The following is a 15,827-nucleotide window of genomic DNA, read 5'->3' on the forward strand; positions in this document are numbered from 1 at the left end:
TCTTCCCTTTCCCCCTCCTCTCCCCCTCCCAGGAAAAAAAAATCGAAAAAGAAAACCTTGTAACAAATATTCATTGTCATATTGGCCACGTCCTATGGTGCTGCTACTATTCTGGAATGGAATTTGGAATAATGTCCCCAAAGTTACTCAACTGGGCATAGCCTTCGACGCTGCACTACTACTCTTAGGAAGAGTACTGGGCAGTTTTGCTTGCTGGACCTCCTCCTCCCCTCCTCCTCCTCCTCCTCCCTCCTCCCCCCTCCTCCCTCCTCCTCCTCCCCCTCCCCTCCTCCTCCTCCCCTCCTCCTCCTCCTCCTCCTCCTCCTGCATCATCATAAAAGGAAGGGCTGCAGGAACTAATGGAGCTACAGCTCTCTGTGGGAGAGTTAGGATAGGATGATTGACAGGAGCTCGCGCTATGACGCTCTCCGGGGCCGGTCGGGGCACGTAGGACGACTTTCGGGCCTCCCGCGACGGGCCGGCAGGCAGGGGGCGCTGTGGGCTCCGAGGCAGGCGCGCCGGCGGAGGTGCGCCGCTCTTGCTGTAGGCGCAGGCCGGCGGGGCGTGGAAGGGAGGCCGAGTCATATGACCGCTCTCTCGGCTTCCTGGCTCCGGCCGCCGCCGCCGCCGCCGCCTCTGCGCGTAGCCCTGTGTGTGTCCGTGTCCCCGTCCCCGTCCGCGTCGCTTCCCCGGGCCGGCCGAGCCGTTGGCGTGGGGGATCCGTGTCGCTCGCGTGCAAGCCGCCCGCCCCCGCCATCATGCTGGCGCTCATCTCCCGGCTCCTGGACTGGTTCCGCTCGCTCTTCTGGAAGGAGGAGATGGAGCTGACGTTGGTGGGGCTGCAGTACTCGGGCAAGACCACCTTCGTCAATGTCATCGCGGTAAGCGCCCCGCCAGGGCCCCGGGGGCGCGGACGCAGGGCGGGCCCCTCCCCCCCTCCCCGTAGGTGGCCGTTCCCGGAGCCCTACCCTGCCAGGCCGAGAGAGACTCAGGGGTCCCGCGCCCAGCGCGTAGTAGGCGCTTTCTGAATGTGGATGGTAACGGTGGGGTCTATTTCCCTCAGCACCCCTCCCCGGGCCGGCCGCCGGTTTCCTTTAATCCTTGTCCTCTTTAATGTTGTCATTATAGGGCCTGTGGGAGTAGGGGGAGGGATGCTGGCAGTCTGACTCTACTTATATTAAGCGCCTACTATGTGCCACCTAGTCATAGTGCTGAGTAGGAGCTGCAAAGAAAGGCAAAAGGCTGTACCCACGGTCTAATGGGGGGGCGGGGCGGGGGCTAATGCAAACATAATTGTTCGCGCTAGCAAACGACTATGTGTATGTAAGATAGAGCTGGATAAATGGGGGGTAATTAACAGGGGGAGGGCACTAGCTTTAAGACGGGATCGAGAAAGATGTCCTGTAAAAAGGGGGATTTTAGCTGGAACTTGAAGGGAGCCCGGGAGGCCAGGAGTCAGAGATGAGAGAGAGGATGCCGGTAAAAATATCGGGCCGGTATATTCAAGGGCTTAAAGATCTCAGCTCTCGTGGAAATTGTCGAGATGAGGAAGATAACCTAAATTCTGCGAAATTCGTCTTTGCCGAAATGTGATTGTTGTCCTGCTGGAGGAAGAGGGTGTGGGTCCGGGATTGTGGTGACCTGGGGGAGGGGGAGAAGGCAGTGTAGGTGGGGCCGGCCCTGGGTGTCATCCTGATGCTGTCGGGTTCCTCTAGGAGCAGTGCCTGGGAGTTATATATGAGCAGTTGTGATGGCATTTAGTACTGATTCAGTGTATGGACGGGAGAATACTTGTTGTGAAGTTTGTGATTTTGGGGGGAAAGCTATAGGAATGTATGTTGTTTGACAGGTTGGGGTCCTTGGATCCTAATGGCCAGGTATTTGAGCTTTGGAAAGATCTTGAAGGAAACTGTAGTAGACCTGGCGCTTTTCAGCCGGCTTTAGAAATCGCCATTTGACAGAACACAAGCTGCTCAACTGGTTTGGCAACAAGAATGATTCAGTAGTTCCTCTCTTGTGTTGAAGAAGCTAGGTAACCTGTGACACTTAATCATTCCCATTGCCATCTTACTGCAAGGACTAACACTTGGTGAATTCAAATACAGCATCTAGCTGAAATTAAAGCATAACCTTTCTTAAAACCCAGCAATAGGAGTTCCTTTGAGGGAATTACTATTGCTAGCAGGAGTAATGCTCACACTTCTTTAGAGCTCATTTTATATAGAAGTTACTTTTCAAATTTGGAATAATCACCACTGTTTATTACATGTATGTATATCTATATATATCTTAATTCTATTCAAAGGAGTAGACATTTAGGTTACTTAGAAGACTAGCAGTTGCACAAAATTTAAATGTGATGTAAAAAAAGATGAAGCTTTAGGCCAGGTGAAAGTAAGGTTAATCCTTTTTTGGCTCTTTTGATCACCCTAGCTTTGTTTTGATTGTAACAGATGAAAATTGGAGTTTATTTTGTGATTTTTGTCCTTTTGAAAAGATTGTGAATCCTTTGCAGAAAAGCATTATTACTCGTGATAATTTTTTGCCAAAGAAACAGCTAACTTTTGAAATCTTAAGAAAGCTTTTTACACTTCTGAACACTTTTTCTGAGTGCTGGTGATATTCTGTACAGGTATTTCATATAAAAGCAGGACAATTTTAGAAAAAATATCCAGGAAATCACTCCTTTTTCAGTTCTCAGTTGACTTTTTTTTTAGTTGATTGGTTGTCACTTAATGGTATCCTGTACTTTTCCAGAAGATCATTTTACAATATTTCAGAACCTCTTGAATTAAGTTGGAATTCTGCAAGTAAATTAATCCATTGAATGCTATCAGTGTGATACTAGATGGTCTTTGGATACTAATAATGTACAATGTTATGAGATAAAATCTGGACTATAACTTTAGCTCATACTAATATCTTTTTCTTTAAAAAAAGAGACCTTAAACGTGTTAAGTTGTGAAATTTAATATCAAGAATTAATTTTAGAATTTTTATTTCAAAGGACAATTTCTTTACTTATTAAAAAATTCATGTATTCTTTCAGAAACTTAAAAATAACTTTAGGAATCTCTGTCCTGTGATTTTTAAAAAGTTTAATTTTTAGAATTCAACTTAAAAATACAGATGTTTAGACTATAATATTTCATTAATGAAAACTGAATGTTTAATTCATCAAACATATATTAAATACTTGCTTCTCACAAGACTTAAATGCTTTAGTTGAAGCTAATTGCCATTTTGGAGTCATTCGACTTCCAAATCAACTTTCAGTCAAATCAAAATAATGTTGTTTTAATTGTTATTCCTTTAAATAAAATTAATTATTCTTTTTTTGGTAAAGATAAATGCTCATAACCCTTATTAGTGATTTAAGGCGTTAATATAGGACAGGGTTTCTTAAGCTGTTTGTGTGTCATGGCCCCCTTTGGTAATTTGGTGGAGCCTAGGGACATCTCTCTTCAGAATTATGTTTTTAAATGCGTAAAATCAAATACATAAGGTTGCAAAGGGAAACTAATTATATTTAAATACAGTTATTTAAAAAAAATAAGAAGTTAACAGACCCTAGGTTAAGAACCTCTGAGTTGGAGGGAGATTATAAACTTAGGAAATTAAGAATTTAAAAACGGAAGTTTTTATGAATGTAGTCCAACCATTTTACTTCTATAAAGAGAAAAGTTTTATTGATCTCTGCATTTCCTAATGAAGGTATTAAGGAATGAAAAACTCCTAAACTCAAAGGAAATGCAAAGTCTTCTGTTTAAACAGTTATTTCACAATACATCATGTGGTCTGTTTACAGTGTGATGTGTGTGTGATGTATGTTGAGTAATCTCCATTTAATTAGAATTCTTGTATTTATAGGAAGTTTATAGTGTTCACAAATTCCTCATGAAGTATGTGTTTAATGAGAGAGCCTTGTGCACTCTAGACATTCTACAAGCTTTCATTTATATCTCCCTTAGCACTTTGATAGTAATGGTGTTAAAAGGTAATCTTGGCAAATTTTTCCTTTGTGTCTGTGGCTCTAGCTGGGCTTGAACTATCACGATTGGTCTTTCTTCATTGGCCTTCCAACATTCTGTATCAATTGACTTTGACTCAAGTGATATGACATTTCTGTTTTTGCGTTTGTGCCAAAGAAGCATACTGTGTGAAGTGTTAGGTAAACACACAAACTAATTGGAATATTGGATTGCTTTCTGAGCCCTTTTGTTGTTCAGTTGTTTCAGTCATGTCTGACTCTTCATGATCCCATCTGGGGTTTTCTTGGCAAAGATACTGGAGTGGTTTGCCGTTTTCTTCTCTATCTCATTTTGTAGATGAGGAAACTGAGGTAGTCAGAGTTAAGTGACTTGTCCAGAGTCACAGCTAGCAAGTGTCTGAGGCTGCATTTGAACTCAAGTCTTCCTTCCAGGCCTGATGCTCTATCTACTCTGTCACCTAGCTGCTCTCTAAACCCTTAGGAACTGCTTATTAGAATGTCAGTAGCATGTTAAATTTAGACATTTTGCATCCTTTGATTCAAGATTAGTGGGAAGCCTAGAGAAGCCATTCTGAAAAGATTTAAGGAAGAGAATAGGTAGTTCCTATTAAAATATTACAAATAGAAACTTACTGAATGTAATTGAGTTACAGTGTTACCTTTATCTCCTTAAAACAGCAATTAACTATAGATTGAATAGTTTGCTCAATTTTTTCATTAAAAAGTGATAAAAGTAATTTTTAAAGGAAAATCCCAGTTAAGTGATGTGTACAAATCTAGAGGTAACTAAAGAGGGGAATGTTGATGGCGTGTAAGATGCAGTTGACTTATGCTAGAGGTTTAGCATGTTATTAGTTCTGAGTGTCCTGGAGTCTGCATGAGGAGCTTTAGGACTCTGAAACCCCTGCCACAAGTTGTCTTCCTCCTTGGAGCTCTCCTAGCAATTAGGAGAATATATCTAGGGCTGGAAGAGGCCTTAGGGATGCTCTAGTGCAGGGGTTCTTAACTGTGATCCAGGGACTTGTTTTTTCCAATATTTTGACAACTGTTTCAATGTAATTGATATCCTTTGCATTCCTATGTATTTTCTTTTATGCATTTAAAAACATTTCTGAGAAAGCATCCTTAGGCTTCACCAGACTTGCAAAGGGGTACTTTACCCAAGAGAAGTTAAGAAGTCCTGTCCTAGTCCAACTCTTCTGATTATACAGTTGGGCACAGTTAGGCCAGGACAAGGAAAGTGATTCTCTCCAGCTGAGATGCAAAGTCAGGGTTTTGATCCAGCCTCTACTCATGCTGCCTCTCAATGCTTGTTATATGCACTTTTCTCTTGTTTCACGTTATAGTTGTTTTTGTTCATATGCCCATTTCTATGCTAGAGCAGAAGCTCCTTAAAGTCGAGGACCATGTCACTTACCTCTCAGCTTCTTCAGCATTGCACAGGCAGTGTCACCCTCTACTTTTGTATGTGCCCCACTGCTGGTTGTGCCTTGTCCCTAGGGACTTAGCTCAGTTTTATTTATCTACTGGCCTATCTTTTCTGTTGACATGTTTTCTAACCTATCAGTGCAATCAAAGGTCTGAATTTTTTTAAAAATGACTTTTATTGCATTTAAAATTGCTGCCTTCTTTAAAGAGGTTATTTTGTAGCCTGTTGTACCTTGTAAGTTGCCCCAAATCACAGTATCCATTGAATATCAATTAAAAATTCGTGACTTCTATGGGAAATAAAGTTGGTATTTAGGTAATTTGGCCATTTAGGTGATTGAGCAGATTTTGCTCTTTTAAAGTTATAGATTTGCCATTGTGCACTTTTACATTTTAGGGTAAAATTTGCTTATTTTTCTGGGAGAAAGCCCAGTAGCAGAGCAGTGAGTATTTTTGAATTTATAGAGAATATCCCTCTTCTGTGTTAAATTGGTTCTTCGGAAGCTTATTACTAGTAAGACTTGGGCTATAAAATGGAATGTATGGTTTTTTCCAGTTTCTTTGTTAAGCTGGCAGGCAATTTGTGTAAATATAACTTACTCTTTCTAGTTGTTGTGGCACTATATTAGCATTAATTGGTTTTAAAATTATTAGTGGGCTAGACTCTAGTAGTTCATCTTGCAGAACTGTAATGTTACTTATTCTCTTCATGCCTTACCTGAGCTTATGCTGTTTGGTGGAGACTAGAGCATCACACTGACTGATTTGAGGATCTCCAATAGTTTTTGATTAATTCCAAGCAGTTTCACAAAGCAAATGATTTCTGAAAATATCTGGGATTATTAAACTAATCTTTCATTTACTGTCGTTGGGTGATGCCATATGATTGGGAATCCTGTGATACCATAATCTCTGAAGGATTAAATTATAGGTCCATGAGTGGCGTTGGAGAGATTTGTGGTGGGCAATAAACAAACTGTATGATGTTACCATTGAAGAATTATTTGTTAGAAAGATTGTTAGAAGATATCTGAGAGCTGTAAAATTTGAAAAGGAGGGGGCCAGTCATGTGCTGAGTGTAAAGTTTAAGAAATGGACAGCAGTGTGCTCCATTGGTAACCTCACAAAATACAGAGATCTAGAGGAAGAGCACCCAGCATGTTGGTCGGATCTTCTATGGAAGATTTAACAAAGGACATGAAGAGGATGAGAAGACATGGATGTGTTGGAAATCTGTAGCACTTGAGGAAGTTCCCACATCAGTGTGATAAAAGAGCATTGAAGCATTGGTTATTTTTAATTGATGCTAGATTATTACTTAACTGTTGTATTTGACTCTATAAATAATTAATATATTGGGACTGGAAATACAGTAAGTAGAAGGTATTTCTCTTCTGAATTAAGAGGAAAAACATGGACTTATATACAAAAGCATTTAGATTTAAATGACACACTTTAGATACTGATTTAGATAGATTTAGATACCACTTCCAAAGGTATATTTGAACCTGCATTAAAATCTTGTTTTGGGTTAAAAATTTTAGGTTCAAGTGTCAGTTGCTTTAAGTAAAAACACAGGCACTCCATTTTGTTATGCTGTTAAGCTTACACTGTTTCTTAAATTAGATATGACTCTTGTGTATGGATCTGATTTCAGCATTTGACCAGCCTTTTCAACAAGATGATATTCCTTTTGATGTCCTGCAGTGGACAGGTCTTTTTGTTTTGTTTTTAATTTAAAAACCAGTTTTTGTGTTCTTTTAAAAATAATCCTGTTTTCCTGTTCTTCCTTCTTTAAATAACTTCTGGTGAAAGAGGCTTCAGATGCTAGATCTCTCTTTGCATTTGGAGGTTTCTCTTCACATGAAGGGATGAAAAATGCCCTTTAATACTGAAGAGGCTGTATTGCCATAACCTAATTTCTATAGCATTACAAGGTGATTGGCAAAGATGATACTTGCTAGCTCTTATTGAAGGCTTTTCTTGCCAGTTAAGAGTTGCTTTAAGGATAAGAATTTTTATGTTGAGCCTCAAAATTTGAGCACGTGAAGATTCTGTGAGAGGATATATTTGGAAAATGTTGAACAATAATGAGAATCGTTCAGATTCTCTTGAACAGAGAATTCTTGACAGTTTAGTTTTTTTTAAAATGCATTTACCTTTTAGGTTTATTAATTGGATTATTTTGATTTATTTTTAATTCAGAAATTTCTGAACACTTGTAAATTTAACACTGGGTAATTTGCAAAAGATCAATTATATTTCAAGGTTGTGGTAGTAATTTGTGTGAGGTACATAATTATACATTGAATTTGATTATCTTAGAAGATGAAATAAGACTTGATATACTTATTATTGGAAGATGTACTATTGTAATAATAACTTGTTTTAATGAATATTTTCTCTGAATTGAAGTAGGGAAGCAGAAAATTCTCATTCTTCCATTGGCTAGTCGTAAGGATTTAGGAAAAGTGATTTAAACTCTAACCCTCAAGCTTCATTTGTAAATAATTAGTAATCCAACTAATTAAGATTTTATTAATAATAACTTCAATTGGAGGATTTATACTCAAGCTCATTTGGTATTGCTGGGAAGAAGTAGGAAAATCTGTCTTTATCAATAAAATCGTAGCTCCATCAGAGTTTCAGTGCTGTGTATGATTTCAGACACTGCCCATGAAACCAGCATGTCTCTTTTAAAGGCGAGCTAAGATGAAGTAAAATTTGGGTAAGTTTCCTATTTAACAAACGTTTTTGTGCCAGCAGTAGTGCCTAAGGTAGACTGTATTTCTGAGTCTGCACTGAAAGAAGGGGAAGGCACTTGGAGGTACATTACTAAACCTGTAGAATTTAGATTCTCCAGGGAAGTGGGCTTTTGTGTTTGTTTTCCATGTAAGTATAACTTTTGATAAGAGAATAACGTTGAGATTTTGTTGGGGGGAAAAAACATCTCTCAAAACAGCTATTTCATGCAATACTGAATAGATCTCAACAACCTTTGTGTTTTTGTAGTGTTCCTGATAAAGTCTTTGTGCTAAAGCCCAATTTCAGTAATGCCCCAGCATCCTGTGTAGGTGAGCTTGGGTAATTGAAGGGTGTGCTGCTAGAGCCGATGATGTGGCTGGGCAGGGATCCTGAGTTTGTTGTCAACTAGTCAGTCTGGCCAAGGCCAGAGAAGCTCTCCATCAAAAAGGTGGTGGATATTTTCAGCAACAGCAATTGAAGACAGTTTACTAAGGTGTGGAGGGGATGAGATTTGTTTTAATGGACCGAGTTAACTACGTAAATGAAGTCATAGTCTTTGAAGTATTGAAGATACTTAGTAGCTATGTGCTCATGGAAAAGTCACTAAAACCCCCTAGAGCCTCAGTTCTTCATCTGTAAAATAATACTTGTAATACAAATGTCAAAGGGTAATTTGTAAGACTTAGAGGAGATGTATGTGTGTATATGCGTGCTGTGTTTGTGTGTGTAAATATTGCTTCACAAATCTTAAATCACTGTAGAAATCTGTTATTAAACTACTAATAAAGCCCATTTTCAACCAACTATACATAAATCGTCAGGCTGAAAATTAAGAGACTCTTCAGGAGGCAGCAAATGTTTTATACCTTTAAACTTTCAGAGACTCTACCCCCTTTGCCTAACTCTTTCTAGTTAGTAGGAAGAAAAACTAGAATGTATGTAAATTTGATACATGCAGGAGAGCATGAATTTGTGTAATCTGTCACCCTTTCTGGCTTATGTTCCCTGTTGTCTGTCCTTGGAGTTTAAGTTCTAGATTAAATCCTGTGATTACTGAGTCCTCTTTTTTTTTTCCCAGTTAAAGCAAATTTTGTATCTGCAGTGTGCCTGTGCAAATTGATAGCATTTATATCCTTTTAAAATGGCGTGTATTAGAAAAGAAACCAGGAGAGGTGAGATAGCTAGCATTTCTATGTAGCCCTTTAATGTTTGCAAACAGCTTTTAAAACATGATCTAACCTGATCCTCACAATGAGGAGGTTGAGTTATCTCCATTTTATAGGTAGACTGAGGTAAAGTGTCTTGGCCACGGTCACACAACTCATAAATGCCTGTCTGTGGTCATATTTGAAATCACGGCTTTCTGCCTCCAGATCCCATCCTTGTATCCACAGCCTCACTCACCTGTCCCTGTGAGACCAACTCCTATCTGTATTTCTTTACCATTTTTTTAAACAACATATTGACCCTTGAAAGAAGGTCAGTTGGATTTCATTCTGTATCCAGTGGCTTAAATAGAGTTTATACTATGTGAATTATTTACTTAAGATTTGTTAGTCTGATGATGGGCTTATCAATCACAGCTTTTGTTTCAGAGTACAGGAAATGAGGTACTTGAGATGTTTAGGGTTATATAATGAAGTGAAATTTATTGAAAGTCTGCAGAGGAACTGGTGTCAGTCAGCAGACCCTTGTGTTAGTAGGTGCAGCCATTGCAGGCTCTGAAACTGGCAGCCCAGCTGTATATCACCCTGGGCCCAGACTTCTCAGTTTTGGGGCCATGGTGCATGCATGATGATAAACTAGGCCATTGGGACTATCACCCTAAATGTTGGGTGACTCAGTGTCCCTCCATGGGGAGAGTTTTTTTAATATCCCTTGGATGACCTGGTTGGAAAAATAAAACAGCTTTTGAGACATTCTGCATAAAGACCCTGGGGGGTGAAGGCAGGGCCTAGGAGACACTTGTGGTATGAGGGATGTGACTAATCTTTGGGCAGTGGGTTCTAGGTGCTCCCTTTCTTAGAGAAGGGAGTATCTTCTTGAAAGATCAGTTTGCTGATACTTAATGACTTAAAGCCACATTTGTCTGTGGCCAAAAATGAAGACTAACTGAAGTGGTCATTAATTTAAATTGTATTCCTCTGGAGTGCTCGATAAAGATGATAATGATGATGATGATGATGATGATGATGATGATGATGATAACCAGCACTTTATAGTGCTTTGAGATTTAAAGAGCACTTAAACATCTCATTTTATCTTCACAACAATTATGGGAGGTGAGTGCTTTTAGAGATGAGGACGCTGAGGCAGACCGAGGTGAAGTGACTTGCCTAGGATCCCAGAGCTAGTATGTTTGGGGTCACATTTGAACTTAGGTCTTCCTGACCCTAGTGCTCTATCCCTTGTGCCACCTAGCTTCCTCTGAAGACTGTACACTTAACATGACTCATTTGCTTGCAGGCTTGCGAGATATTTTTAATTAGATTTTAATGGAAATAGTCACATCTTCTATGAAACATGGGGCTAGCTTGAATTTGGCTACTGTCTTTTCACAGAAGACTATTTTGACACATTTGCCTATTTTAAACTTAAAGGCTGTCAACACCTGGGATTTTTCTGAGTTTCTTTAAGTCTTTGGTCTTTGTGTTTTGATATCCTGCATTTCCTTATTTTCCTTAGACTCAGATTTTACACTGATCACTTTACCATTTGAGCCTAGTTAGCTGGAAGGATTGTTACATGATCCTTAGTCCTTTTCACACCTGGTTTGTTTGTGGTCTTTTATTTAATTGCTCTGGGTCCTTATAGCTGCTCCCTTCCATTCCTTTGTGCATCTTCTTACTGCTCATAAAAGAACCAGCCTATGCTGTAATCAGTTACTGTAAAGTATGTGGTTTAACTCCCTTATAATTGTACCCTTACTGGCTGTGACACTGTTGACAGTGTTTCTTGTGACTTAGCCTGTCCACATGTGCATTTAGAGCTGAGTTAAAATGCCCTGGCTTAGTTTTGGTGACCTGATTCTGCTCTAGGGTCATTTTGATTTGCCTGGGATCTTAGAGGTCATGTGCTCATTGAGAGCAGCAACCTTGGGTTTAAGTGGTCACCTAGAGAGGAGCAGCTCAGGACGTGTTTGCACATTCTAGTTTTTAGCATTTGACAAGTTGAACTCATTAATGGCATGAATTACCCAGTTCAGAAATTGGTGGTGACTATTCATGGATTATATCCATTATATCTTTAACTTGTGTCTCTGTAATTTCATTTGGCTTTTGGTGGCATCCATTGTACTCCAAGTCTCATAAGGGTTGTACTAACTCTTAAAAAATCCACATTTCCTTTTTTTTTCTTTTGGCTAGGCAGTGGGGTTAAGTGACTTGCCCAGGGTCACACATCTAGTATGTGTTATGTGTCTGAGGCCGGATTTGAACTCAGGTCCTCCTGAATCCAGGGCCGGTGCTCTATCCACTGTGCCATCTAGCTCCCCCCAAAATCCACATTTCCTACTTTAGCTTTCAATGCTTCCTCACTAGTGAATTCTTATATTTATGTCAACATAGCTTTTGGAGTATGGGGTGGGTTTGGGAAGTGTGGATTTTGTCTGTATTGATAGCCTAGTTTTGTTAACCAGCTTTCTGCCTGGTAGAAAGGCTGCCGATTTATTCTGAAATGATTTATTTCAGTGATTCAAAGTGAAATGCAGTATTGAGCTACTGAAAATTCTTAATTGTCACAGAACTGTGACTCTTATTAATTAATAACATGGGATGGGTTCTCTTCATCATATGGACAGAATAGGAACCTTTAGGACCTTTCATTTCATCAATATGGTGAATCTTCCAAGTGAGAAAATTCGAGTTACCAGTTTAGGTTGTAACTTGGGAGCCTTAAAGAATTTACTTCTTTGTAACTTCCACTGAGCACCCAGAGGTTACATGATTTGTCCATAGTCATATAACCAGAATATGCTGGAGGTGGGATTTGAACCCACACCTTCCTGGCTCTGAGGCCTGCTTTCTACTCACCATGCTGGGCCACCTGTCATTGTGTGACTTTAGATAGATGTGTAAGGGTCTGTGCTCTCTTAGATCACAAAACCAATCCAAGACAAAGTGATGAAAGCAAGCTAAAGATGAAAGAGGCATTCTTGATGTTGCATAATTGCACTAATTCTAATGAGGAGGAACAATGGGAATTTTCTAGCAGGACTGCGGCAGATACATAGGACACTGACCAGCCAGTTTGGTTTAAAAAAAAAAAGTCCCCCAAAGATGGAGCCCAAGCAGGTAAAAGAAAATTAGGCTTAGGGATGTGGCCCGTAAGTGCTGCGTCATCAGTGTTGGATCTCAGCAGGGGCTGAGGCTGGCATGGATGCTAACCACAACACAAAAGGATTTTTAAGGCTGGCTTATGAGAAAGATCAGACTAGGGAGGAGGTTTGGGGAATCCATGGACTGATAATTACCAACAATAAAGAGAAGGTTGAACTGCCCTGTTGTTGCTTCTGTTTTTTGCCAGGGAGAATTACTTTTGTCCTGGGAGTAATAGGAAGTGATACTGAAGATGAGAAAGAAGAGATAATAAGAGCACCTAAAAGTCCTTGTGGTCACCTGGCCTAGGGGAACCATAGCCTCAGGGACTGAAAGCCCTGAGCTGCTGATAGTGATAGCTGAGAGGTCACAGAAAATGGGAGAGCTAATGTGAGAGTGTAGAAGGACATATGCCTCATTGTTAAAAAAAAGAGAACAGAGTCTGCACGCTATTGACCAGTTAGGCTTTGATTTCCAGGGAAAATTCTAGAACATATCATTAAAAAGATGGTTGGCAAACATTTAGAAAAGGGAGCCGTTATTATTATGAAGAGCCACTCTGACTTTGTCAAGAAATGGTCAAGCTAAACCAACCTCATTTCCTTTTTTAACAAGATTATTAAATTAGTAGATATGGGAAATCCTGTGGAGATAGTTGACCTAGATTTTAGCAAAGCATCGATAAAGTAGCTCATACTGTTTTTGTGGAGAAGATGGAGAGATGTGGATGAGGTAGGTGGTCTCTGAACTTTAATTGTGTGTATATCTATCAGTAAAAAGTTTTTGCAAATAATACCAATACATGTGTATTTGCTTATTTATAATTGTTTGCATGTGCTACAGTACATTATAAAACTTAAGGGAAACTAAAATTAGAACAGATAAGATGAAATAATTGTTGAAGTGTATTAAATTGGGAGATTACATGGTTAGATTTGTGCTTTAGGAAAATCACTTGGGGCACCTGTGTGTAGGATGAGATTGAAGTGGAGAGCAGCTGGAATTAGGAAGACCAATTAGGAGGCTTTTCCAATAGTGCAGCTGAGAGGTAATGAGTCCCTGAATTGGGGTGGCAGCTTTGTGAGTAGAGAGGAGGTGGGTAAGCTATTGGAGAGGCAGAAATAACAAGATTTGGCAACGTGCACTGAGGGAATATGAGGGATCAAGGGTAAAAGGTTATAAGCCTGGGTGACTAAAAGGATATTGGTATGCTCATCAATAACAAGGAAGTTTGGAAGAGTTGTATTTGGGAGGAGAGAAAAGTAGTGAGTTCTTTTTTGAGCTTGTTGAATTTGAACACTTTGATCTAGAGTCAGGAAGACCTGAATTCAAATCCTGACTCAGACACATGCTAGCTGGGTGACCCTGGGCAAGTCACTTGACTGCCAGCTGCCTCAGTTTCTTCATTTGTAAAATGGGGATAATAAAGCACTTTCTTCCCAGGGTTGTTGTAAAGATCAAATGAGGTAATCTTTGTGAAGCACTTAGCCAAGTGTCTGGTATATAGTAGGAGCTTAATAAATGCTTTTTCCATCCCCTCCCTTCTCCACCCATACTTCCTGCATCCAGTTTGAAATGTCCGTTAGGCAGTTTGTGATGTGGGACTGGAATTCAGGAGAAAGATTAGGGCCAGGTATATAGATCTGGAGTCACCTGTATTGAGATCATAATTAACCCCTGGGAGCTGATGAAATAAGCAAGAGAGAGTTTATAATGGGAAAAGGGCTCCAGACAGAGACTTGGGGTCCATTCACAGTTAGGGGACACAATATGGATGATCATGTTACAAAGGGGACTGAGAAGGAGTGGTCAGACAAGGTAGGAAGACCAAAAGAGCAGTGTCAGAACAAACTAGAAAAGAGACAGGAAATATCCAAGAGGAGAGAGTGGGCAAATGCTGCCCGGAGGTCAAGAAGTAGGCAGATTGAGAAAAGGCTATTAGATTTGGCAAGTAAGAGATAGGCAGCTTTGAAGAGAGCAGTTTCAGTTGAGAGAAGAGTCAGGAATAAGGAGCATGTTGAGTTCCTGGGATATTAGAAAGATGGTGATTTCTTCTAAGGAAATAGGAAATTCTAGAAGAGCGTTGTTTTTTTTTAAGAAAGGTAAGAATAGAATTGCTGTCTATCTACATTTGTTCATTCTGTGCTACTTATTGTCTTTGAAAAATGAAAAAAAAAATGTGATGGGATTGACTTATTAGCAACTGTGCCACAGTACAGAGCCTGCTACTGTTGTGATCCAGGGGTAGATGTGAATGGGGACACTGAGGTGGGGGTGGGAGGGTAGAAATTTGGTTAGGCACTTGCTGGGGGTAGCTGGGTCAAATTGACTTCTATCCTTCCTGCCTTGAAAGTCTAATACCTAGTGAATCCATGGAAAGCCTGGAGGTGAGGGGGAAGGTATAGAGTGGACAGTTACTGAGAAGAATGGTGTAGTTGTATTGGAGACAAACTCCTGATTGGCTTTAAGAGTGAGACATTACCTGTCTTCACACCCTCTGAGTAGTTGTTCACCCACCAACTTCCCCTACAGTCATTCCATGCTCTCTATTTTGGAGACCATTGGATTAGATAATTCAGTTAGAAAGATCCAGAACTGGTTGGATTGCTAGATTCAGAAAGCAGTTGTAAATGAGTTATGTAAATGAGGCAGGAGGTTTTCCAGGGAGTACTTAAAGGAGTTTGTGTTTGGTCCTATGCTGTTTAATATTTTTGTCAATGACCTGAATAAATGTGTAGATGGCATCCTTATCTAATTTGCTTGGTATAGCTAATAACAGGGGTGACAGAATCCAGAAGGACTTGTCAGTCTAGAATCTATTAAGATGAAATTCATTGGGATAAATATAAAGTCTTACAATTGGGTTAAAAAAAAGAGTTCTACAACTGCATGATTAGCCATTATTTTGGAAAAGATCTGAAAGCTTTAGTGGACTGCAAGCTCAATACAAGTCAACCATATGATGCTGGAGTCCAAAAGCTAATAATGCACTGAGAGGCAGAGGTTCCAGGAATAGGGAATTGATAGTCCCGCTGTTCTCTGCCCTCATCTGGTTTGTTCATTTCAGGGTGCCACAGTTTAAAAAGAATGTTGACAAGCTGGAGTGTCCAGAGGAGGGCAGCCAGGATGGGCACAGACCTTGAGTCTATGTCTTTTGAGAATTGGTTGAAGGAACTGGGGTTTGTTTAGCCTAGAGAAGGTGAGAGCCTGACAAACTGAGGGAGGGTAGTGGAGGTGCTGGGAAACATCTTTAGGTATTTGAAGAGCTCGGTGGAGGAGGGATTAACTAGATTTGTTCTTCTTGGTTCCAGAGGACGGAACTAGGAGTAACAGATAAACGTTTCAAA

General features: G+C 40.1%; 1 protein-coding gene across 1 annotated transcript in view; it reads left to right on the top strand.

The window, feature by feature from the left end:
- Window positions 1-561: 561 nt before the first annotated feature.
- Window positions 562-15,827, top strand: part of ARL8B (ARF like GTPase 8B) — a 46,723-nt gene continuing 31,457 nt past the window's right edge. Inside the window, exon 1 of the mRNA XM_020968462.2 lies at window positions 562-881. Within this exon, the coding sequence (XP_020824121.1) occupies window positions 759-881 (123 nt within the window). The 5' untranslated portion in view covers window positions 562-758. The remainder of the gene's footprint in view (window positions 882-15,827) is intronic.

Source organism: Phascolarctos cinereus, unplaced genomic scaffold, assembly GCF_003287225.1.
Source record: "Phascolarctos cinereus isolate Bilbo 61053 unplaced genomic scaffold, phaCin_HiC Scaffold_4;HRSCAF=312, whole genome shotgun sequence".
Taxonomy (NCBI): Eukaryota; Metazoa; Chordata; class Mammalia; order Diprotodontia; family Phascolarctidae; genus Phascolarctos; species Phascolarctos cinereus.